General features: G+C 42.5%; 1 protein-coding gene across 2 annotated transcripts in view; it reads right to left on the bottom strand.

The window, feature by feature from the left end:
* agpat2 (1-acylglycerol-3-phosphate O-acyltransferase 2 (lysophosphatidic acid acyltransferase, beta)) overlaps positions 1-25,757 on the bottom strand; it is a 33,882-nt gene extending 8,125 nt beyond the window's left edge. For both annotated transcript variants that reach the window (XM_015943254.3, XM_054744611.2), the window contains exons 1-2: positions 25,377-25,757; positions 9,583-9,716 (exon numbers count right to left, since the gene is read on the bottom strand). In XM_015943254.3, coding sequence (XP_015798740.1) covers positions 9,583-9,716; positions 25,377-25,552 — 310 coding nt within the window. In that variant the 5' untranslated portion in view covers positions 25,553-25,757. The remainder of the gene's footprint in view (positions 1-9,582; positions 9,717-25,376) is intronic.
* Positions 25,758-27,151: the final 1,394 nt, after the last annotated feature.

Here is a 27,151-nt window from a genome sequence, read left to right as displayed (position 1 = left end):
GCTGGAAAAGTTACCGCATTTTCATGCGATGTATGGGCTTAATATATTTCTTGCCACCAGAGGGAGCGAGAGCACCACCATCAAACCCACAGAAGAAGAGCTCATCAGATGATCAAATAAATTTACTCAAAACTGAAGCGGTTAGGAAAATGCACAGTGTGGGAGCATTTTATATTTGTTAGTTAACAAAATAAGGCCAACATCAGAGCGCTGAGCTTGGAAAAATGTGGAAATAAAGCTGCACAGCTAAATTAAGCATGACCAGCAACAGGTTAGTCTGCCAGCTTGGTTTCTGCTTCCTGTAGTTTGTTTGGTAAAATAAAGAAACGTTGGTGTAATTATTTAGTTCAATGTAAGGAAACGAAAGAGTTTTCTAAAAGCATGGCCTCCAGAATGCACTGGTAAGCAGCGCTGGGATGCCGGACGGCCCGTTAAGCAACAGGTCCTGACGGACATTTCAGCTCTTAATCCCACTAATGTTTTAGTTTATGAATGTTGTAACTAGTGTGGGACTTTGGTTGTGTCAGAACTTATGTTAAAAGAGTAAGTGGAAAAGCGCCTGTATTGGAGGAAAGGTTTGTTTCTCTGTGTGCGTTTGTGGGGGCTGGAGGGAGAGTTTACGGTTAACCGGGTATTAACCGTTTAATGGTTTCAATAAATTGTGGAATACGTGCATCCCTAATGTTAAGGTATTAATACGCTTGACCAGTACTTATTGCACATTGATGTGAGCAGGGGTTATGTGGCAAAGGTGTTAAGTGCTCGCCCCGTAAATGGAAGGTTGCAGGTTCAAGCACCTCTCAGTTTGTCGCTGTTGTGTCCTTGGACAAGACACTTATCCCCCTTGCCTGCTGGTGGTGGTCGGAGGGACCGGCGGCGTTCTTGCTCAGCAGCCTCGCCTCTGTCAGTGCCCCCCAGGGCAGATGTGGCTGCATCGTAGCTCATCCCCACCAGCGTGTGAATGTGTGTGTGTGAATGACTGATTGTGTTGTGAAGTGCCTTGGGGGGTTACAGGACTCTAGAAGGTGCAGTCGCGGGGGGTGCACGATTTTTACTCTGACAAAATAGCCTAAGGGTATCAGTAAACAGTGTCAGGTAACATGCAGTGCGTTTACATGCAGCCAGTAACCCTTTAAAACCCGAATATTCACAATAACCCGGTTCCGCACTGCCATGTAAACACCGTCAAAAACCCGGATATGCTCATAACCGGGTTTTTAAAAACCCGGTTACTACACCTGGGGTAACCCTTTTCTAAACCGAATGTTTGGTCGTGTAAACGCATACCGGGATATCCCCATCAAAGCGTGTGTTCTGCACATGCTCTGTTCGCAAGGAATCTTGGTCTTTTGAGTAGCGAGACGTCTTGTATGCGCCAGAACACCGGAAGTAAACAACAAGTTGGGAGCAAAATGGCGAGTCGCGGCACAGCACCACACTTTTGGAGTGACGAAGAAACTAAAGAGCAAACAAACGCGGTCGCTATCTCTTCCGAACTGGGAAACATGTTGTTGTTTTCACGGATACCGGAACAAGAAGAACCGGAAATGAGGCAAATTGCGTCTGGACGTAGTCCACACGTCCTGACGCTACCCCAACGTCCGCATTTAAATCGGGTTATGCAAGTTACCCCCAAATTCCACTACCTCCGCTCCGACATGAACGCCGGAGCAAAATCGGTCCCGTTGTAGTCAATCAGAGCAATTCCACTACTGTGGCCGTGCTCCGGCAGTGCGGCGCCGTGCGCCGCCCTCTGTTCCGGCATCCGGCAAAAATAGGATTGATTCTATTTTTGCCGGATGCCGGAGCACCTCCGCAGTCAATGGGCAGGAATCACAACCGCCTAACAGAAAAAGGAGCAAGCACAACTTCCGTTTTTCACAATAAATCGATAAACAAAAGGCGTTTTTTGTTTCATATGCACAGGTTTAACAACTTTTAACAACTATCAATGGCGGCTGAACTTTAAATGCACAAAAGTAAGCCATAAATACAGTTTCCACTATCAAAGTAGTCACACTTTGTTGATCCAAACACTGCTGATCTCTCAACACAAATGATGGGCAGATTAAACAGTTCATTTCGATGCTTCTCCCACACAACGGGTGTATGGATCTAACTTCCGCGTTTATTGCTCGGACTGTATCGCAAGATCTCGAAAATCCCGCGCATGCCTGTTTGCCCACCTCAGGTCTCCGCACCGGAGCGGAGCCGTTGTAGAGCGGGTACCAGTAAAAATTGAGTTCGGAAGCGAGCGGCTGCGGAAGGCGGGGGCGGACCGGAGCGGAGGCGAGGTAGTGGAATTTGGGGGTTAGGGCTAACTCTTTCTATTTATGCTTGTAAACGGGTTATTCTGATCAACTCAGAAACCCGAATACCGACCTTAACCCCATCATAACCCGGATATTGGCTGCATGTAAACGTAGTCATGTATGCTCCACAGAAACACAACTCTGCTTATAAATGGTGGTGTTGCTGGACATTTTGCTCTGAACCAGGAAATGGCTGCGACAGTGAAGCAGAAAGCTAAAAACTCCAGAGCAACCAGTGGCTCTGCCCCCAAGCCAATCAGTTGCCAGAAACACGATGCCGGCCCGACTTGGCCTTGCCAGGTACCTCAACGGAGCAGGGACTAAACATTGGGAAGAAAGTAGAAGGAAAATCCAGAACCGTGCCCTTGGGAACAGCGGTCGGGCCGAGCTGCATCGGTCCGAGTTGCTCCGAGTAGAGCTCCTGGAAAACCACCGTAAGCAGCCAGTGCTTCCCTGTTACAAGAGGGAATTACAACGTTGTGAGATTAAAAATGTATTGCAAAAAGGCATTTCTGTACTGTGAGAGAGCAAGACACAATCCTCGTAATCACACAAGCATCTGCATGAGCGGCTGTCACTCAAACGGTGCGCACATTTGTGGGCTACGAGCATACGGCATTCACGAGCTAATGAACGTTCAGTTAGCGCTCTAATATTTGTGCAGTAAAATTGACAAACAATTGTCAGTTGAGAACTACTTCTATAGGAAGCTGTAGACGTTTACAACACCAGTTTCCTGAAAACCATCTTTTACCACAAAAAATGCACCAGCGGTAAACAGGAAGTTGCACCAAATTTACAGTGTTTATAAATAAAACTACCATATTTAACACATTTAAGGTTTAGGTTTGAAACAATTGTTTCCCGTTTTCACTTTACTTGCCCCTAATATGAAAAACAGATCGATTCCCTGATGTTATTTCCAGGTTTCGTCAATCTGCAGATGTCAATGGCACAAAAATCAGAGAAAGCGGGTCGGCATGAGTTAAAAAAAGATATGAAACACCCGAGCGGGTTGACTGAGCTGGTACCAAGATGAAAGCAAAAGAACCGAGTCCAGAGAGCCAAAATGACGCGTTTAAAAATGCAGCCCCATCGTTGTAGCAGACAATTTCAGTTCCAATTAATCTTATCACACCAGTTTCATGAAGCGCAGCTATTAATGGGGAGTGTAGCAGTTGACATGGCAACCTGGACGCCAAATCAGCCTCACGTCGAGCTTCCTCAGTACTAATTAGATGGCTGGCTCTTTCCATGCTGCCACCATCCTGGCTGCGAGCCTGCCCTCGTCACTCACCACCTTTCTCTCTCTCTCTAACGCGTCGATGGGAAGAAAACACACCTCTCCGCTAAATTAGTGTCGTTTAAACCAAGATTTAGGCCCACGAAGACACAGAGTCAGCCAGCAGGAACAGCTGTAACAAGACGTTTTTACAGCTTGCTCCTAATCAGCCAACATCGGCTTGAAATCACGCAGATTTATAACCAAGTGGTTGGATTATTGGAACAATTAAGTCAGCAACATGTTTCTCTACAATCTGTAGAGCCAGATCTAAGCTAGTACTGTGATCAATGAGCCTGCATGGTGAACTCCTGCAAATCATCCTGTTTTGATGAGTCAGCAAAACGCTGGAGTGCAGAAATATTAGGTTTGTCTTTGAATTAGCATGAATGTTGCTAACTGATACTAAACCCCATCTCCCCAGTCACAAGCAGGAGAGCTGGTTGTTTCTAGGAAAAGAAAAATACTAGAAAGTGTTAAATTTAGTAAACTGTACAAAGTCAGGGTCTGAATAGTTTGTTGGAGGGAGTATTGATGTATTCACCAGTCCTTGTTGTCCAGTCATGTCTGCTTGGTGGTTGGTTTAAAACGGACTAGAACTCAAGAGTCAACGTGCATGAAATCCGCCTCAGTTACTCTGATCTCAAATATTGTAGTTTTATAAAAAAAACTCATGCAGCTGATCTATTTAACGGCACTTTAAATGAAGGAGCGTGAACAGGACTTGATCATGAAAAGAATATTGAGAAATCAGCTTAGATGGAGATCAACTCAACATCCCAGAATCATTACATCATCAGACCTGGAAGCAAAGGGAAATAGAGGTCAAAGACAAAAGCTGTTTACTAGAATCTGCTATACTACGACTACTACTACTAATGAGGGCTGTCGCGGTTGAGGAATTCCCCCCGCGGTGATTCAGGGTGGCTTAATATTGCGGTGTGCGATATTATTGCAGCACTTTTTTTTTATTGCAGTACTATCTAAACATAATGCTTACACATTTAAAAAAGGTAAAAAATTGCCGAGCCTTCTTTTATAACACTTTACTGAATGCAGATCAAAGGGCAGTAACAACACAGATCGCAGTAACGTTTGTTTCTCCGACAGTCGGAGTCCGACTGAACTTAAAAACAACAAAATTCAGGAGAAGGTTAAACTTTTAAATGCAAATTTGGCTGCAGCATCTAACAAATAAGAAACAAGTCTCCATTTTGTTTAGTTGTTTAAAATCAAGCATAAAAAATTACATGAACCGGGCGCGCCGGGGGGCGAGCGCACTATCATTTCACTTTCATACACACGAATGACGGTGATTTATAGCTCGGTCACGTCCTTGTTACCTACAAGGAAAACCAGCATGATAACTATATACGGTTTGAGAGAGGATCTGAGAGGGGTGGCAACATTTCCAGCAACACTGAAAACCCTCTCGGATGGTGCGCTCGTTGCACTAACGCACACGTACTTGCGTGCGACTCTGGCAAGCAAAGGGAATCTCTCCCGGTTGTTGCTCCACCATGTCAGGGGGGTTTCTTTAGGGTCGATGCATTCCTCCTGCAGGTAGCGAGTGAGCTCCAGCTCAGCTCAAGCGCTCTTCGGGACGGTTGCAGAAGCAGTGCTTGTCCGGCACTTCAGCAGGTCTCCGAGCGTTTATTATTATTTTTTTGCCGCTGGTGGCAGCTCTGTCTCGGCCAAGGACTCCGGCTGCGCAGCAGCTGACGTACTGAAAACCAAAGCACTCCCAAAGGAGCGAAGTGACGTTTCGTTTTGATACCAGTGCAGCCATCCTTCTCAACATGCATCATTGAGTTGAACCAAGTTCAGTAATCGCGGTGGCCCATGATGCAGCGCGGTGGGCTTCTTCATATTGCGATATTTCATTTTTGCGGTTACCGCGACAGCCCTACTACTAACAGTAATATTTAAAGAGCAAGTCACTCCAAATCAACATTTTTTTTGCTGATAAACTATATAAATGAGTATTTGATCGTGCTGTAGACACGTGTAGTCAATAATTTGGCATTTTAGTTCATCTTAGTTAAAATTTAAATATCTGCCTAAAACTGTCAGCGATGCACCGTCGTCAGGTAAAAACTCTGCACTGCATTTGAATCTGCAATCGCTATCGGCTAAGAAGTACACAATGATGTTAGATGGTACATTATGATGTCACAATGCCGTGAGTGTGTGTGTTTGTTAGCGGCTCCGCCCTCTCGGTCTGCTAGGCAACAGCATTTGTTGCATTTTCCAAACAGGAAGTGGGAGTTGAGTAAGAATCTGGCAGGGGGTGACTTGCTCTTTAAAGAGATGCATGTTCTATTCCATCTGATCCAGCTGATGAAGAACATCTACGTCAAAAGAACAGGAAAAGGTCTGATGACCAAAAGCATTTTCTAAAACCACTAAACAGACTTTGCAATAAGGCAATACCTGAATTTATTCTGAAAAGAGAAACAAAACCATCAACTGAAATAACGGTTTTGTTTCGTTAAGCTACATTCATGTGGATGTTAAACATAAGCTAAATAAAACTGACTTAACAGGTCCTCGAAGTGGTAAGCAAAGTAAAATATTTGGGGCACATTTTAAGAAGTGACCTCTGTGATGACGAGGACATTAAGAGGCAATGCGGTAAGTTGTACATGCAGGCTAACACTCTGGCACGTAACTTTGGTATGTGCTCAGATCCTGTTAAAGTGTCCCTCTTCCGTTCCTTTTGTACTCCTTTCTATACAGCCCACTTGTGGTGCAACTATAGTAAGGTAGTAATGAAGAAGCTTCAAGTGGCTTATCAGGATGCTTTTAGAATCCTCATGAAGCTCCCTAGATGGACCTCTGCAAGTCATATGTTTGTTGTGAGTAACATCCCTACTTTTCATGCGCTTCTGAGGCTCTTCATGTACAAATTCATCTGCCGACTGAGTTTGTCAGCTAATGCTGTTGTTAGAGCGCTGTCATCTTTATCTTACAGTGACACGAGGTACTCCTCAGTCCTTTTTAAACATTGGAACAACTGCCTATATGGTTTGTAATTAGAATGTGTTTGTATTTTTATTTTATTCTTGTTATGGACATATCCCTTGTCTGAAATAAAGTTTGATTGATTGATTGATTGTCCGACTGCCTCTCATGCTGTTGAGTCTGATTTCATTATGAACAGTCGGTGCAGTAAAAGGCATGCAGAGGGAGTGTTTCTGTGAAAATAACCAATACCTCTAATTTGCTGCATATAGCTTCCTGATTAGACTGTTTCCATCTGTAAGGACTGATGGAAATGAGAACATGTAAATGCTATAAATCTTTACAACAAGAGTTATAAATGTAGCAATGATATTTACGACAACATGGAATTAGCTACACATGAAATATATCCTATTCCGATTTTTACCTTTTCTAATTTAAGCTTGAAAGATCATCAAGAGACTTTGAACAGAATTCAGATCAGATGCCAACTTCTCAAACAATCCATCTCCAAACATTATTGAGCTGAAAGCATAACTTCCAGCCACTTTTCTCCTTTTATAACCCCCGTGTGCAAAGGGTACTGGAAAGATCCGCCTCATGAAGTTTCCATGGAGATTAAAGCAGCAGAAGGGCGAAAATATCTTTATTGGTCTCTTCAAGATAAAGCAGCTTTATCAGTTCACTTATGTAGACATTCAGAACATTTATATTTATATTAGAGTGCAGATTAGACGCCCCAACAACCCCATCTAAACTTGGTGTGTGTGTGCGATATCAAAAGATCAGTTACAAATGAAAACAAAGGAACTTGTTGCTTAACTAGTTTTCCTTGCTGCTGTAATTCGTTTTTATAAAAGGAAAACAAAAGCTGCCATCGACAAAACCATCTTGATTTTTCCTTCATCACAAAGTCCATCATTCTGGTGTGAAATAGAAATGAGTCAGACTACTTCCTCTGCTTTGCTGCATCTAGTATGCTGATGAGAAACAAACTATCATGTGTTCGGAAAAACTTTAAAAAGCACCTTTCAAAGGCAAAATAAATACCAATTTATTTTCAGTGGTCATTTTAGGTGAGGGTGTAGTATTCAAAGGTGTAATATGTAATAATGAAGTAAAAATGACACCCTGTGGTCAAATTTGGGTACTGCAGCCACGACGTTCTGTGAGTGATACGGACGCTCCCCTTTCCGGCCACCAGATGGCCTCCGTGGCTCCAGCCTCGCCTGCCTCCTTCCTCCAGATACCCAACTGTGTGTGATTTCCAATCAGGGCACAGCTGGTAAAAGGATCTCACTTGCACGGAGACGAGGAGAAGGTACAGGGAAGTGTGGACACGGAGGTGTTCTCACGACTCTCTTCTCCTCACGTTCTCGTATTTTGTTAGCTTCGTTGGAAAACTGGACTTTGGATCGTACTTTTGACTTTGGCTTTGTCGGAGCGTCCCTGCTTATCAGGACTGCTCCCGTTTTTTGTTGAGGATTTTAAGTGGACTATTTCTGTTAGTTTTCCCAGTCCCTTTTGGGCTGGCACTTTCAGTTAGACCCTTTTGTATATCCCTTTTGTTTCTTGTATAGCTATTCTCGTTTTATTGTAAATACCTTTAGTCCCTCTGTGTTTGTAAATAAAATCCTTTGTTTTAGCGACACATTACTCTGTTATTATTTCAACCTCACACGTTTTCATTACTCCCTCCACCACCATTACTCCTAGCGAGCTGGGGGACGTAATAGAGCAAGTCACCCCCTACAAGAAACTTACTTCACTCCCACTTCATGTTTGAAAAATGCAACAAATGCTGTTGCTTGGCAGACTGAGAGGGCAGAGCCGCTAACAAATACACACACACACACACACAGGCTCACAATGGCATTATGACATCATAATATACCAGATGACATCATAGCATACCTCTTAGCCAATAGCGGTGGCAGATTTAAATTCAAATACAGTGCATAATTTTTCCCAGACGACGGCGCAACACTGACAGTTTTAGGCAGAATATTAGAATTTTAACCAAGATGCACTGAAGTACCAAATTATTGACTACACGTGCCTGTAGCATTATAGACACTCCTTTATATAGTTTATCAGCAAAAAAAAATGTGATTTGGGGGTGGCTTGCTCTTTAAGCTGTTTAACTTGGACCAAGCATTTTAGGTCACAGATAGTTGTAGCTTAGGGTCTCTGTCTATACACCTTATAAGACAATTTAGGTGATGGCATGTTGTTTTTCTGCTATTGAACTGTTTTCTAATAATGTTGTGTTTAATAAAGCGAAGGAAGGAGAGAAATAACGTTTCCCTAGCAGTTTTTAAATATGTCCCCGATGTAATCCGATTAATCGATTAATCGTGTCGAGACCCCATCCGATTCATCAATTATCCAAATAATCGTTTGTTGCAGCCCTACCCTCCAGTACCTGTCTGCTGCCTCTGGAGACCCACATTTATCATTTACAAGTAAACATTTCTGGGTTACTCCCGTTACTGGCTTAGTATCTTTACCAAACTCTGCTGTGTTTTGATGGTCGGCGTCAAATAACAAAAGCTGACGCTGCAACGCCGACTTGGCACAGCGGGTTCACTGATTGTAAACAGCGACTGCGACCCTCTTTGGCCATTTCGAAAGGAGAAAAACTGAAAACACCCAGTTATCTGAAAAGGAACTCCATTTCAATGTAACCTTCCAACATGATTGAGACATGAGACTGTTTTGTTATTTCACTGTAGAACTCTTACTTATTGTAACTTTAAGCTGCTGACTTTCTTAGTTTAGAAACACGGTACAGTTCAGTGCTCAGATGTTTATTTTTTTTATTTATGTTTATTTATTTAGCAGACGCTTTTATCCAAAGCGACTTACAATTTATAACCTATTGGGCATGTTGTGATTTGTGAGATGTAAATGTTCTTAAAAAGCTAAAGGTTATGATTAATCAGTGCTTCTAAAACGAATTTTCTAACCATGTAATTAAGTAAACAGCATTCAGATATTTATCTTGAAGAAAGAACCACCCACCCAAAACATCCAAAGAGCTCTGGTGGTTGGAGATGATGACATATGGACCTTCTGTCTGCAGATGTTCCCAACCGCTCACTTCAATTCGAAGACCCAGCAAATATTTGACATGTCGAACCAGGAAACGAATGACCCTGAGGGGGAAAAAGAATAAAAAGTTAATTACAATATGTGCTACATCACACTGCTTTGTGCAGTGGGATGCCAACTGAACCTGCCAGTATCATGTTTGAAAGAGTAACCACCATTTCTTTCTCACTAAGCCAATAAACAGGATTTCATAACAGAAAATAAGATACAGATGGGAACACGTGGCAGCAGTGAGTTATGATTTAGTGCATGGCCCACTTTTCATGTAAACATAACAGACTGTCTGGTAGGTAAACAACTGTCTTTTATTATTATTTTGTGCAACAAAATGTTCCATAAGGCTGGAAACAAATAAGCTTATGAAAAGGTGCTAAAGGAATTTCTCACATAATCTCACACCAACAGCACCGAGATTCAATTCACAAATACTTTATTAATCCTAGAGGGGAATTAGAGTTTCAGTACACACAATTCTGAGATCAGACATTCATACATAGACACGACAAGAATTAGTGACTGTGGTCATTCGCAACACGAGTCACGCTACCGTAATAGATCAAGAGGGTTTATATGAGGATAGAGTCAGGGGGAGGGGGAAAAAAGGCACTTCAGAGTTAACCCTTTAAGCGCCAAAGTCGCAGAATTGCGACAAGCAGCAACGTTGGATTTAATGAGCCACAGCAGCAGAAATGAGCCTTCATGCAGTTAATATGTTACACTGCGGGGTGGCAGACACCTGTAACTCCAATCCAAGCAGCATTTGTGGGCGTGTTACTATTCAAACTTTTGGAGGTTTTAGAGCTTGAACCCCGCCCACCAGAGTCGCGGAGGTTGTCAGAGCGAGCGAGTGGTAGAGGAAAAAAGCAATGCCGAGAGGAATGTTCAGTGCTGACAAAGCTGTTTGTCTAGTACTGGCAGATTTGGATTCGGAGGAAGAATATTTCCTTTCCGAGGATGATCTGCGGTCTTCTAGCGAGACGGAAAGCGTGGCTTCAGTGCGCAGCAACAGGGAGGGAGTCTGTCAGCGATGATGCGGTTACTCAAGCAGCCCATCCAGCCCTTACCTTGTCTGATGTTCCGCGTCACCTCCGTGGGGAGGGATGTGGTGGCGGTGATCGGGCCGGTGAAAACTCCGCTGGTGATCGATTCAGCCCCGCGGGTGTAAACCGTGAGAATTGCAGCAGGAGGGGGAGGAACCGCGGGGAAAAAAAATCACTGCTAGCAGGGGTGTAGCCCAACACAGCCTCAGTGACAATAATAATGATGATGGCTGGGTTAGTTTGGGAGAAGAGGAACAGTATTCCAAGTGGATCAGGCATTTTGATGAGCCAGTTGGATACTGTGGAGACAGGGATCTGTCAAATTCAGAACACATTGATTTTCTGTCAGTTTTTTTGGATGAGGAATTCTGGACCCTCATCACAACTGAAACTAACCGATATGCTCACCAGTATTTACCTTGCGAGCACAAAGAGCATTTTTTTAACATAATTTTTAGCGTATAATACTGGCTGCTCAAACTGGGTCAGGTTCTGTTGGAGGTTTCTTCTTGCTTAAGGAAAGTTTTCCTCTCCACTATCGCTACATACTTGCTTTTTTTGGGGGGGGGCAGCAGTAGCTCAGGTGGTAGAGCGGATTGCCTCAAGATCGGAGGGTCATGGGCTCGATTCCAGCTCCCGCCAGGGGTATACTGCTGTTGTGTCCTTGGGCAAGATACTTCACCCAACTTGCCTGTGTTAGTGGTGGTCAGAGGAGCTGACAGCGCCAAATGGCAGCCTCGTCTCTGTCAGACCTCCCCAGGGCGGCTGTGGCTACAAGTAGCTTACCATCACTAGCAGTGTATGAATGTGAGAGTGTGTGAAAGCGTCTTTGGGGTCTAGAAAAGCGCTATATAAGTTCAATGCATTATTATTATTATCAGTATTGACCCTTTGCACGTGCCGTCATGCCACTCATGGAACTGCTACCTTCACCATGTTAGATGGCAGAAGGACTTTGCATTGGTAACTCCTGGGAAGCTAGTCAAAAAACATTCTAGTTTTTAGCCTTTTATTGATTAGATTTATTTAGTTGATTTCACAGTAAAATGGTAATAGTTTGCTGTGCAATAACAGATAAGGGTGTAAACTCAACTTGTCTTCTTTTGAATAACTTTGATGGAGACCAGCAATGGAGATGAGCCGTAACGGTAACGGATAGCAGTCTTGAGTCAGATTTGCAGCGATTAATTTGCATTAAGATTAGCATTCATATTTCTGGAAGAAAACGGGCTGACTGTGATGGACCTGAAATGATGAATGTGATGCGTTTGTATTTCTTATTTAGTACTGATCATCCTAAATTTCACCATGAAGGAGGTGCATTGTTGTCCACTGTAATGAAATGTGAGATACTTATTTATTATAATATTATTGTATCAATGTAGGATTACTGGTGTGATAATGAGGTTATTTATTTAGTGTGATGAGCATCGCCATTATGAGATATCTTCTCTTGTCCTGGCGTGACCTGGTGACCCCGCCAACGACAAAAACAGGTAGGGACCTGAACATTTATAGCTTTAGTTATTTTTTTTTAAATCAGCTTCAGTGTACAGTGAAATGCTGTTTATCACACATCACATAAATCCAGTGGGGTATATTCTGGAAAAGTTGGCAACTTGTTTATGTCGGTGAACAGCAGCAGGAAGAACGTAAGCTAACATTCATAAGCTAGCAAACACTTGTAAACACTGCTCTCTATGAGCCAACCTAGGTGTGCTAAATCTTTCCACAAGTGAACTGGGCTTGGTCTAGTAAAAACAGAACTAAACTGGCAAAAAAAAATAAATAAATAAACTCAGCAGCCCCTTTTCTGTTCAATTCTTCCGTAATTCACTGTTCGCCCACCTAAGTGTGCTACTTCTTCTGATAGCTTAACTGAGCTTGAACTAGTTGAAGCTATGCTAAGCATCACAAATAACAGCAACAACAAAAACATAATCTCAGGTGGACCCTTTCCCTTAGTTCAATACTCTTTCACTCACCGTTTACTATGCTTTTGCTGTCCTTTATGGTGGACCTAGGTGATTTGGTCTGGTAGGTGTAAAGAGTCAACGTGGATTGCTGTAAAGTCTCTGACACAACAAGTCAGTGACTCAGTGTTATCTGCTGGGTTTCCTTACATAGAAAACTTTTAATTGGCATAATGAACTGAAGTTAGGGCTGGGCGATATGGCCTAAAATCAAAATATATTGAGGATTTCACCTCGATAACAATAAATGGATGACGACTACAGGTATGCACAGAAACTAAGGTTGTCCATTAGATGGGGCTAGTACGTTGAGTCGCATTTTTACATGACTCAAGCTGGTACAGCTTCTTAAAGGGACATGAATGTTGCCAACCCACACATCTTTTTATTTTTCTATTGACAAGAAATTTTGATAATACATTTTTGATGTATTGCCCAGCCCTAACTGAAGTTAAAGACAGGTAAAGTTGTAATATTTACTTTGTAAAGTGCTTTGAGATAACTCTTGTTGTGATTTGGCCCTAAATAAATTGACTTGAATTGCTTTGCAGCTTTATATTTATCCAAGACAATCAAAAGGAACCTTATTGTAAAGTGTACAAGTGACATTCAATAATGTTTAATAGCCCTAATAAATCGTTTCATGTTTTACTCGTTACAAAAATATTCCTTTTGATAGTTGTGGATATCTAATACAGTAGTAAAGTAGTATATTGTATGAGAAAACATTATTTACAAATGATTATATGCTTTCTTGTAAGAAGGCAGTTTTATCTTTTCTAGGGCTGGGTGGTACGGCCTAAAATCCATTGAGTTCACCTCGATAACAACAAATGGACAATTACTACATGTATGCACAATAATAAAAGTTGTCCACAAGATGGGGATGTCATGTGCATAACTGTTGTCACATGACTTGAGGTGGTACAGCTTCTTAAAGCGACATGACCAACCTACACACATCTTTTCTTTTTTCTTTTTTACTACAGAATACATTGACATGGGAAAAATGATATTGGTTAGTCAGAAACTTTGATAATACATTTTTTGATTTATTGCCCAGCCCTAATCTCTTCTCATCCTAATGTATAAAAATCCCTTAATGATGAGTGTTGACAGATTAAAGCAGATCTCTAAACAAGCCTCATTGTAAAATGGTACAGTTTTATCTGGTTTTTTGGCTTTATAATCATAAGAAATGTTCTTGACCATTTTCTGCATCACTTGTTTGTTGAAACCCCACTGGCTCCACACATGAACTTGTGGAATTTGTTTACAGGCTAAAACTTGGACTGTAAGAGCAGTACTTTCATCACCCTCCGTGAGTGTAACCTGATCCCACCTGGATGCCTGCACCCATACAGGCAAAACCGCAGCTCTTCATTGATCTTTTCCTTTTACTCCTGGACCACTGGGCAGAGCAGAAGTCCTTTGCGTGCCCTCTCTCTCTTCAACACACATGGACACACACGAACACGGACAGTCAGCTGGTTCTCATCAACTTTTATTCCACTAAAAGGGCCAACAACAAACTCAGCAAACAGCACGAGCCAAACAGAGTTATCTCCAGCTAGATAAACCATTGACGGAGTAAAAACTAATTTGGTTAGCCTCCAGCTGCACACAGGGATTGCTAGGTGGCTCATCAAAGCAGAGACCATTGTAGAAATCCATTCTACAGATCCATTCTAAACTTAAAATTTTTAGAAACTTGACCGGAAACAAAACTGTTTCTTAACTACAACTCCTCCCAGCCAAACATCAGTTTCTCTAAGGACCATAGCAACTCGACACACATCTAACTAGGTAAATATAGAAACAAAGCCCAGCCAAACATGGATGTTTCCCTCTAATCGATCCGTTACTGCTGTGATCATGTTTCATTGGTGGTTGTGTAGGGTTTTGCCATAGACTGAATGTAAGAGATAATGTTGCTACAGGATGGCCTTGAGAAAAGGAGCCAGTGAACAAGTGTCTTAAAGTGTAACATTACTGACTGTTGCAGAGCTAGTTTGACAGAGTTGGGCGTGAAATACCACAGTACATCTCCAAGATGGGATCCTTTTAAAGGCTGATAACAAACCAGTGGGTGAGGTCAGTGTAGTGAAGACCAATTATTGCATTCAAACCACGATTCTAGCATGAAAATGGAAGACGACCATGCCCTCTCTCATCTTAATTCAATTCAATTCAATTCAAAGATGCTTTATTAATCCCAGAGGGAAATTAGAGTTTCAGTACACACAATTCTGAGATCAGACATACATGGGCAAGACACATCACAAGAATGGGTGACTGGTCCGTCGCAACCCGAATCGCGCTACCTTAATGGAGATAAGAGGGTTACATGAGGAATTGATTCGGGAGTAGGGGAAAAAAAGGCACTTCACAGCTACTCTCCCAACAGGAGGGCAGCTTTGCTCTGCAAAAAAACACCTCAGCCAGATAAGCAACAGACATCAGACGACACAACATGCCATAAATCCTCTAATATTAGCCTGTATTTAATTAATGGCCGGGTATCATATTTTGGCCGGTGTCGGAGTCGGGGGAGGTGAATAATGGCCGGTTTTTTATTGTGGCCGGGTGGAATGTGGTAACAAGCAAGTACGGGGGGCGGTTGTGTCAACCGTCTCACTTTTGATTTGCCAGTGATAGACCGCGAGGGTAACTTTAACCGTGCGGAGATGAAGAGGAGGCGAAAATTTGATATCAAGTTCAAAGAGAACGTGCTGATTATGCTGCAGAACACTCTGGGGAGCAGCAGTATGGGTTGTATGAACTAGTCACTAGTCGACTTCACTGCTCTATAGTGACTTTTTATGCCTGTCATCGACTAGTCGCTGTCACGTGATAATGACCGACAAGATGCAGTCCACGGAAAAGACAGCAGCCTGCTGTCAGCAGGTGACAAGCTCCTGCGCGTCGGGAGGCAACGCGCTGTGCCAGAGCGTCGGTACTGACACCCGCCGTAAAACGGACATGTAACCAAATTGTGACGTTTACCCTCTTGCAGTTTAACATTCCCCTCACCCTCATCCTAACCTTAACCAGCTTGCACATGCAAAGCTCTGATTGTTGACGCGCTCCAGACATCTGCGTCCTGAGCACGGCCACAGTAACGTTATCAAATCAGGTGTCGCCACCTCAAAAACTAATTTAACACGCGATCGTTCATGTCGGCTCATTTCCTTTTATGTTTTCTGTCTTTTATCCCTTTTATTTGTGCCTGATGCTTTTCGCTGCTGTGGATCGGGGTGCATCACCCGTTTTGGCGAGCACTCCGCTGTTTTTGCGGTCGGTAGATCTTTTAGAACTGCAGTTCAAAGGTAACTCATAAGGTGAATATATATGAAGCCAGGTAGCAGTTTTTCTTTAGGATTGAGAGGAGATGCAGGAAGATAATAAACAGACAGGACAGAAAAATAGTCACATAAAAACAAGTTAGTTTTTGTACCTGGTGGTTGCAACAAACAGACACCATTGAAGGTAATCAGAAGTGAGGAACAGAAAATGAAATAATTATTTTAATGTTTAGAGCAGCAGGAACTTTGAGAGGCTGCAGGCGCATCAGTGAGTTTGCGGCCGCTGTGCAGGGGGAGGGGGGAGAGGGCTGAAGCAGAAACTACCGTTGTTAAAAGAAATGTGTTTAACTTTGAAAATGTGGGTGCAATTTTAATTGTCAAAAACTCCAGCGAACCATTAGTTCATTTTGTTCAAATAGAAATTGAGGCCTGCCTCCAATTCTGGTCCTCCTTCCAATAAAGGCCTGGAGCTTGATGAGCTTGAGTCAAATACAGCCCCGGGCCTGTATTAGAGGATTTACGGTAGATACTCCAATAGGAAGGCGTGTGTGTGTGTGTGTGCGTGTGTGTGTGTGTGTGTGGGGGGGGGGGGGGGGGGGGGGCTTGGACCCTGTTTCCCCAGCGAGAGCAGCCATCTACGGCGCTCAGCCACTGTAGCCACAGGTGGGAGGGAGATCTCGGGAGAAGCGCAGAGCCCATTGACTCCTGCGGGTTGATGACCTCGCCAGGCTGAAGTCCACCAATCCGACGGCGCGGGGGAGGGGGGTCACAGCATCTGTCTGTATTCCTTCGTGGGGGTTTGTTGTTAGCATCTTGAGGCTGCTCTGGTGTCAGATTCGGATAACAAGACTTTTTTTGGGTCAGGCTGAGATAATTTTCCTCTCTGCCTTCAGTCTTTACTGATCATTCAAGTCCTTCAGTGAAGCCAATTTAGGTTTTTAAAACTTGTCCATACCGTCCGGTGACCCTCTCCGAGATGACATCCCTTTTGCGCACTAATACCGGTATCGCAGCTAGAACATTGTCCAACTTACGATTCACCTCGAGTAGCGTCCTAGTCTGTGAGGTCTCCACACGGACGGTGCTTTCCTTAGGTGCGGGTCGCCCTCCAATCGCTCCCGTCTTCCCAAATTAAAAAAAAAAAAACAGATATCCTCCCACTCCAATCAGAAGAAATCCAGTGATCATCAGGCCAAATATCCACACATCTTCGACGTCCTCAATGGACAGCTGGGAGAGGCATACGATCTTCAACTTCTTCCAGGAATCCAGCATATATCCCGCCGGGTGTGTCCACTGCGGGCAAGTGGGAGCCCCCGCTCCGTTCTCATTGTTTTCCTTAGCTGCAAAGATGCACGATCGACACTGCAACGTACGCATATGTGATAGTCACACAATAAGTCCTGCTGCAATGTTGGAGGTAAATGACCTTAAAGAGGCCCTTCACTCATATTTTAATACATTTGCAATAGGGCTGGGCAATAAATAGAAAATGTATCGTTATTGAAATGTCTGACTCTTATCGTGATAATCTTTCCCATGCCAATAAATCTGACAATAAAAAATGAAAAGATGTGTGTAGGTTGGCAACGTTCATGTCCCTTTGAAAAGCTGTACCACCTTGAGTAAAAATGTGACTCAACGTAATATATGTGACAGCCCCATCTAGTGGACAACTTGTTTCTGCACATACCTACAGCTATTGTCCATTTATCATTAGAGGTGAAATTCTCAATATATTGTGATATTGATTTTAGGTCATATCGCCCAGCCCTAATTTGCAGTGGTCTCTAGTAGGAACGAATGCCTTGCGAGTTGTTTCATCACAGAGAATTTAGCCAGAGGAGAAAGTAGCTTGAGATGACAGGACTTGGAGTCTTATTTGCTGATATTTGCACATCTTGCCTTGGATTGGACAACAGCAGCACACCTACCACCAACTGTTTGCTTTGGAACGTTGACGTTTTATCTCAACTAAAAATAATCTCTCATACAACAAATAACCCAAGCCTGAAGAAGTTCTGCAATGTTGTGGAGTTGCTAATGCTAATGGTTAGCTTTTACTAGCCAAGATGTGCTTTGCTGTTTATCTTCAAAGATAGAAAGTAAAAAATTGTTTCTCAGTGAAGGACCTCTTTAATGAGTTCTCCTCTTATGTTAAGAGTACCAGAAGCGATCCACCAGACACAATTATACTCAGCTTGCTGAAGGGTAGGGATTTGGTTTAAAACATGCAAGATTGTTGTTTTCCAAATTTCATTGGCTATTTGATACGTCAGTGAAAAACAAAATTCAGTTCAATTCAAATTAAATTCAAAGATACTTTATTAATCCCAGAGCGAAATTAGAGTTTCAGTACACACAATTCATCAGACATACATACATAGACACATGACAAGAATTGGTGACTGTGGTCATTCGCAACCCGAGTCGCGCTACCTTAATAGAGATCAGAGGGTTTATATATGAGGACTGGGTCAGATGGAAGAAAAAAAGGCACTTCAGAGTTACCCTCCACAGGGAGGGCAGCTTTGCTCTGCAAAAAACACCTCAGACAGAGATGCAACAGACTTCAGACATTACACAACGTAAGTGTCCATTAGGTAGGGCGGTAGGATTGGGGACTCTCCACACATCAGTGCATGCAGCCACAATAAGCAGCGCACGTCACCTCCGTTTGGACAGGGTAAGGAGGTTGTTGGGTTTTAGAGAGCACATTGACTCCTGGAACGATTCAATGGCCTTCACCGGTCGCAGTCCCGCCCAGGCTGGGATAGGGAGACAGAGTTGCCATGGCGACGGCAGCATTCCACATTTCTTCTGAGGGGGGGGTAATCGCTTCAGCCTCACAGGCTCAAGGGCACCAGATTCAGATAGAACTTGTTTTGGAGCCAGACAGAGATAATTTCCTCTCTGTCTTAAAGTTCTGTTGGTCTTCAACCTCAAAATCCAATAATGGCGTTAATTAATCAATCCCAATCCTTGCTGATCCATCCACTCGCTCCTTGATCGAATCCACCTTCTGTGCCAGAGCCTGAATCTCAGCCAAAGTTCAAGCTTCATCATGACAATTATATGAGTTTGTGCATTCACAGCGTGGTGTAATCAATCCCTGAGCTCCGGGATTGAGCCAATATTCCTCGAAAGCTCATTAATTTTCCGGTAAGCCAGGTAACCGCTCAGGCCAAAAAGCAGGAAACCTGACACCAACACAACAAATATCCAGACATCTTCAGAATCCTCTACAGACAGTTGAGAGAGGCAGATCAGGTTCCACTGTTTCCAGGAGTCCCTGATATGTCCGACTGGCTCTGCCCCAGAGGAGTAACCGGGAGCCCCTTCTCCCGTTCTCATCATTGAAAAAATCTTGTCAATCGCTTTGAGAGACCAACTGACCAGGTCCATTTTTAATAATTTCCAGTTTCCAGAAAAATTGCAGAAGCACCGTGCACACAAAGACAGACAAAGAGCCTTGATTAAGATAGGGAGAAGAGGAGGAAAAAAGCGTCTGTACTCTCCTAGAGCTGGAAGAAGAAGGTCAATGTGTCACAAATAGTTTGACCAACACACACAAGAATAGAACAAGGCACTTTCACCTGCTGGCCAATGGTTGGGGATTTAGCCTCAGCAGAGAAGATAACCTTTCACCTTTTGGTTCAGGGATATTCAAAAATCACTTAATTATTGTCAGAACCTCCCTAGAAAACTGCAATAGGTGGGTGCCTCTATAATGAATTTACTACATTCAGCTATCCATCCAATTTCTATACCCGCTTATCCATGCAGAGTCGCAGTGGGCTGGTGCCCATCTCCAGCAATCTCTGGGCAAGCAAGCAGGGTACACCCTGGACGGGTTGCCAGTCCCATGGCAACACAGACACACACAGGACAAACAGCCAAGCGCACGCACGCACACACACACTTAAGGACAATTTTAGGGAAACCAATCAACCTGACAGTCACGTTTTTGGACTGTAGGAGGAAGCCGGAGTATCCGGAGAGAACCCAAGATTGCATAGATAGAACATGCAACCTCCACGCCGAAAGACTCCGGCAGGGATTTGAACCCAGGACATTCTTATTGCAAGGCAACAGAGCTAGGCACTGCAAAACTACTGCACAGGTTTTGAACGTAAACACGGTCATGGAACACTTACCCCTCCCCTCAAATATCTTCCCTGAGATGCTTCTGCTGGAACCAGAAGCCCACATTGCCATATGAATTGAGATGGTGCTAAAAACCAGTCTCCCTTTTCTCGGTCCAAATGTCTGTTGTTGTCCGCAACTTTAGTTTGTCCTAAAGTTGAAGTGGTAGCAGCCAGTCGTTTCTTCTTCCTTCTTCTTCATCGTCTTACATCAGTGGTGTTTTGTTGCTAAATATGCAAGTGTGAAGTAAACACACACAGCTGACACTAAAAATAAAAAGCAAGAAATTGTCTACGGACAGCAAAAGGGCCAAGACAGCAGTATATTTATCCCACTAGATGGGCGACTGTGGTTGCAAATGTCGGGTTTTGCAGTCTCCTTGGGTCGCGGTATGGTCTGCTTTCTCTTCCTAACTTTACAGACGCAGCAGCACTACAGGTGTTTAGTAGAAAGGAGTGACCCTGCTGCTGACCATCCTGCTGTGCCATCCCTGTAGCAGGAACGCCTATCTCAAAACAGCCGCACACTCTGAGTAAATTATTAGTAATGTGAGCGACAAGGCTACTTTTACATAAATTCTTACATTAACACGTTTTTTGTACTTCCTGAACAGGTAAAGTTTTATGGCAGATCGTCTAAAGAAATTACATAAAAACAGAAAGAAAAAAAAGAAACTTAAATTATTAAAACTTAAAGGACAACTCTGATGTGTTCTCCTTTTTTTGATCAGGACTCGAGTCGGTATCGGCAGACTCTTAAAATCAAATTACTCCAACTTGGATCGGGGAGCAAAAAAATACATGATCAGAACATCCCTGACTACAAGATGATATGAAGACATGGTTAACCTTTACACCACAGTCCAACACAACAGCCATGATGACTCAGACAAGAGCAAAAGCCACTTGGAAGCAACTCTTAAGATTCACTTTATGACCAATCCACCAGGCTTTTACTCGGGTTCACTTTAAAACCAGTCAGCAAGGAAGCTCCGTTGAAGTCCAAAGCGTGATCCCTTTTAGGCAACTCTCAGGTCAGTCACAGATAAAAGGTGAGCTTGACCTGTGATTCACAGAATTAACAACCCAATAAACAATGTACCAGGGCTTATTGAGCATTCACAAGCTAAAGGTCAGATGTGTGTTCGGGGCAAAGCCACAGCTTCACTCACGAAGGTTTTATGTTTCAACAGAATTAGCCTATACAACACCACGTTTTCAGACAGTTCAGTAAAAAAATAATACATCTGAGTAGAAAAAATACAATTAACTGCTATAAAAAAAACTCTACTGCTTTAATCAACTTTTGTACAGTTCACCAGAATTTCACCAGCTGTTCTGGTTGCTATTTAAGTCCTCCTCTAAGCCGTGGGAGATGTTCAGCTGCACATTGTTGACACAAAAATCTTAAGTTTTGTAAAACTTGAGTATTTAATTCCTACAAAAAAATGTCCCATCAGCAATTTCTAAAGTTGCTCTCAAATCTGCAGTCCACAGTCTAAATATGCCTGATAAGCGTTAACGATATCACGCACACAAGCCTGAGATTTCATGGTCCACATGTCAACATAGCGGCCTCAACAACAAACAACAAACGCAGTTTCTAGCCAATTATTCTATACTTTTCTTTTTTTCTAGAGTCAAAGTTGTTTGACAGATTTTCACTTTCCTGTTTGATTTTATGAACGCTCTAAATAACATTAAAAGCAAAATAATGTATACAAAATGAGAACATTGCTTCTGGAGGTAAAAAAAAAACAGAAATAGATTTTTTGTAATAAAAAGATTTTGCCTTTTGGGTCATTACAATACTTTAAAGATGGAGATTTATCAATATTAGTTTTAAAAATGCATGGCATTGTAATTAAACCAAATTATGAGGAGCCTAAAGCTTCTCACAACTAAAACTCAAGTCTGGTGGTGGTGTTTTAAAAGGACAGCACAAGTAAAAACAAACGTTCACGGTGCTTTAATTTTAATTTCGTAGTCAATGTGATTTCTAACCTTCATCTGTAATAATTTTATTTCACCCCTGGGCAGCATAAATCAGTCCATGTGAACTTTAGATAGTGTTTCCTAACTCTGAGTAAATGTGTAAAACAACCATGACTTTATTAGTGATCAAGGGGCAAACTCTGCCTGCCAAAGGTGAAGCCAACACAGAAGTGACCAAAATTGCACCCACCCCCATCCACTAGGGAAAGAAAGGTGCAAGTTCTCATTGACTCACATATTAAAAATGCCAACCTCACAGTAGAAATAAACATGCTTACAGCCTGGTTAAAAAAACTAAAATTATAACTTTTTTAACTAAAAGTCAGCATCAGTTTTCTTGCAGCTTCCTAATCTATAAGGGTGTTGGTTTGGTGTCAACCATCTGCCCCCACCCTCAGTTCCATTTTTGTATTTTCCGGAAGTGGTGAGACAAGGTGGTGGTGGTGGTTGGAACCGCTCAATGGACTTCAGTTCAGCTCTTCAAAAATCTACCGGTGACGGCGTAGGGGGTTTGTCCATATTTTCTACAGTCATTGTCGGTGACGACATGATCGTGATTTTTCTCTACATTATCAAATCAGCCCTACTTTTAAAAACATTTTCTTAATGAGTTTCAAGGTTATATTGATGGATTTTAAGTTAATAATTTTTCCAACCCTAAATCCACACTGGAGGCATCAGCAGAACGTTGCTGCTTTAAATAGAATCCGTTATAGTCCAGTGTTTCCCTTACATAGGCTCGTCTGAAATTCTAGCGCCAAGGTTATGAAATCAACCCCCCACCACACACACACACACACACGTGCTACCGTGGCCGATGCACAACACCGAAACGTTCTGCGCACTACTACCACCTTCCTCGCTCTCTCGGACGGAACATGGCAGCCAAACGATCCTGAGTTTGTAGGGTTGATCCACACCGGCCACAGCGCGGAACATTTCAGGAGCATCCCAGAAGTGGCGAGCTGCACCGCTAAAGACAGTATTCTATTTTTGCCACGAGCTGCTTCTGGGACACATCAATTACCACAAAAACATAGGGCTAGACAGGAAATCACACAGTTTCAGTGTAATACGTCTGGTAATTTCAAAATAAATGACTATTATAGGAATGCAATTTCTTATCTATGTAGATTACATCAATACATGTGACCTGACGGCTCATTTACTCCCAGTGTCTTTCGAGAAGCGCCATGTTATTCATGGCTTTAATCCTGGTTGTGGAGAGGTGCAACATTACATACTACATCAAAATGATAAATGAGATCTCCTTTTTAGTTCAATAGTGGATGGCATAAACAAACTGTAACCTATGAAGTTTTGACAGATTTAGGGGGGAGAGTGGTGGAGAAGCCACGCCACGTCCGAGACTCCTCCGGTGTGAACTAACGCACTGCGAAGCATGCGACTCGAGTAAAGCATTGTACGCTGCTGAAGCCTCCGTGTGGATCCAGGGGTAGCAGATTTTGTTGGGAGTAGCTTGGGGTTTCTAGTTTACATAAACGCAATGGCCATTATCTGCTCTTCCCACGGAGCCAAAGCTTAATTATGTGTTTTGGTGATGATAGATCCACAAAATTAAACTTGTGGTCTTCTGTTCTAACCCAGCGAAGTCAGTTGGACCTGAACCTAAAGCATCATTCATCCGTGTAAACACAAAAGATGGTGTGTACTAATAAGCACTGTTCAGAAACAGCAAATACACGAGCATGATTAGTTATAACGTTGATGCTTTTATTGACTGAAAACACTTGAGCCTATTTCTGTCCACCTACTGAATGAACGCTGCTGGCACTGAAAGTCAGACGTGAAGTGCAATAAGAATCCAGACTTTTGTGCAATAGTAAACGTCTGCGACTCGTCTGTCCTGAGGCAACACTGGCCTTATCTCCTGGGACTGGCTAGGGTGTAAGAGTGCTTCGGTTAAACTTTGTTCACTCCCCGTTTGATGGATAACCCCAGTTGAGTGGCTTTCTCACAGTCAACAGGTCCAGATAACCTTTGAGCTGACAGAAAGGTACACTGGTGCAACACGACACCCCACCCCAGGACTGTGAAGCAGTCAGGTTTGCTGGTCCGACTGATGGGGCTGCTGTCAGCAGATCAGCTGCACGGGGGATGGAGCTCATAACAATTCAGTAACCCAAAACTAAATCAGGAGCAACTTGCCATCTGGCACCCATCTCTTCAGGGTAATTACTAGATTGTGATTCTTTGTGCACAACATCCATCATCGCTAATGCAATTAAACCACAACAACAACAGGAAGTCACTCTTGTGAACGTGGACACTAAAGGTGTACTACATTTTCATCTGACCAGCCATTAACCAATTAGCTCATATTGTCCTTTAGGCAAAAAATAATTAATTTTCTCCAGGACAGAGTACAAAGATGCCATTTCCTCAGGGCCTATAGTAGCATCCAACAGATGCTACTGAATACAGCAGTTACCTCTGAAAACGAGCTATGAAAATGTGAACACTAATATTTTATTTTGACGGAAATGAACAATGCAAATATAATATAGTGTAACTAAGTGAAGCAATATTCTGTTTAGTATGAACTATTTCAGTAGAGAAAAGTGACAATCAGCACATATTTATCAGTTTTATCAATTCACTGTAGTTATATGGAATGTATTAGAAATGTATTTGTCGTTTCACAAATGCCATGAGAAGATGGGTAAAAAGGAAAAGCTCGTTCAAATTTATTGGAAAACTATTTTGCCCAAGAAATGAATATTATTCATCAAATATAACGATTGCAGATAGCTTCTTTAAAAAACGCCACAGGGAGCTAAAGAAATAAATAATGTATTATTTCCACACAAACGTGTCTCCCTAATTATAACATTTACCAGTAGTAATGTTATTTAGGTTTAAATTTAAAAGAAAAACACATTTCTAATCAAGGCTAATTTTATACGTCAGAAAACATGGATTAAATGCTACAACGGTCTGCCATACAGTGCCAATGTGTCAAAGAAGCTAATGTAGCATATGCAGGATAAAAAAATTTGTTTCTGGGATTTATGTAGGTCCCTTCTCGTGTATTCGTGTTTCCATGGACGTGTTTTAATGTATTACTCTCTTCTTTGTGTTTTACTCTCTTAATTTTCAAACCAAACCGTTTGCTGGAGGAAATGAAACAGCCAGCAAACCTCAGGCATGAACGTTAATTATAAACAACTGCTCCGGCTAAGCGGCTAACATGCTAACGCTAGCTGTCAGACATTTCCAACCCACCTCATGTTTTCAATGTCTCTGCCTCCGCTTTTCAGCAAGCAGAAGGGAATCCCCACCAGGGCCAAGACCATCATCCAGGCCACGTAGAAGAACTTTTTGAAATAGAAAACAAAGGTGCTGCTTGTCCACATCAGGAGTGGGAGCAGCAGCAGAGGCACCATCCACAGCACATCCATAGCGACGAGAGCCCGGACAGCCAGGAACAGCACTCGGTGTTCGGAGGAAGGAGCTACGGAGCTAGAAGGGAGAAGGGACGCGCCGCGAGCACGGCAAACATTACACAACTAAAGGGCACTCCTTCAGTGCACTCCCGCGAAAGCGACGCCGGACCGCGGCTGCACAAAATGAACATGCAGCGTCGCTCATCTGTTGCTAAACGGCATCATGAGGTGGAGTCAGATCGTCATCAGTTGTGTATTTTAGTGTTTCCGGTTACTCCGCCGCTGCTGTGTCACGTGCCACCACATACACATTAATGCTCAGTCAAAGGAATATTCATTTTGGTTTTGTTTGGGTTAAAGTCCAAAATTCCCCATAAATTCCCCATATCTGTAATTAGTCAACGAGGATTCACTTTCTCTACGGGTGTAAAGTCTGATCGTAGATTAAATCAGATAACTGGATTACTGATAATCTGACTTTATTCTGTCCATCCCTGACAACAAAGTGTGAGCCACATCAAGGAGCTCAACTTGGAGTGATTAGCAAGATTATGATGCCACGTTTTTTTCTCAAGTTATAATATTTTTATGGTCTATACAAAACATGTTTTTGAAGTTTTTTTCAATAAATCCTTTCTCACATCATGTACCGCTTTCAGTAGTTTTATTCTTGACATTTTCATTACCTTGAGAGAGCCGTTTCAGGGCTCTGTCACTTTACACAAACAGGCTGGGGCTGACCACGCCCACCCATCCTGCTCAGGCTGCTATGAGCTGAGAAGCTCTCCAGGAGGACCTGAGCCGCTGCTCCATCAGCAGCAGCTCTTTCTTTCTCGTGAGAGGCGGTTCTATTCTAGGTCAACATTTCTGTTCTAATTTCAGTGTTTCACAAACGGAGACATTTGTAAACCGGTTGTTTTAGTCACATAATTCCTAAAACCAAACATGATTGGATGAAGTTATTTTTACATTTGGAGATTTTATAGAGGCAGCAGAGACCCACGTGGCAGTACAAAGGGGTGAAAGAGGTGAGTTTTATGTAAAATGTCCCTTTTAAAGTTAAACAGTTACATTATATATCTGAATAAACCTGACAATAATTCAGTTTCCAATAATATTCTGGACACATTCGATCCCGTGAAAACTGTAAATCTCAAATAAATCCCAATTTTTGTTTGTTTGCTTACAGAAAATGGACGCATCTGACAACTTTAACAGGAATATTTTAGTGTACAGCTGTTTTACCCACATTGCATAAGCGCACAGGGCCGAGTAGAAGTTGTTTATCTTTGAGCTCATGGTACAACATGATTCTCCTTGTCTTATAGCATTAATGAATAGGGGTGTATCTCTCAACCAAATACACATTTGTACAATTTTATTTACAGTAAATTAGCTGATTTGTGCACCCTGCTATTCGACTTATTCATTTATTATAATTAGCTTTTTAAACTCTGGTTTTATTTACTTTAAGCATACTGTTTGGAGATGTATAATGTACCTCTGTCTTACATTAAGGGAACGTTACTTATACAATGTATTTTGTTATATACTGAGTAAACATTTAAAGTTGATTTAAAATTAATTATATAACGACGAAACTTGTCTGTTTGA

The sequence above is a fragment of the Nothobranchius furzeri genome, chromosome 6 (genome assembly GCF_043380555.1).
Source record: "Nothobranchius furzeri strain GRZ-AD chromosome 6, NfurGRZ-RIMD1, whole genome shotgun sequence".
Lineage (NCBI taxonomy): Eukaryota > Metazoa > Chordata > Actinopteri > Cyprinodontiformes > Nothobranchiidae > Nothobranchius > Nothobranchius furzeri.
The sequence above is the reverse complement of the archived record's forward strand: the minus strand, read 5'-3'. Positions and strand labels throughout refer to the sequence as shown.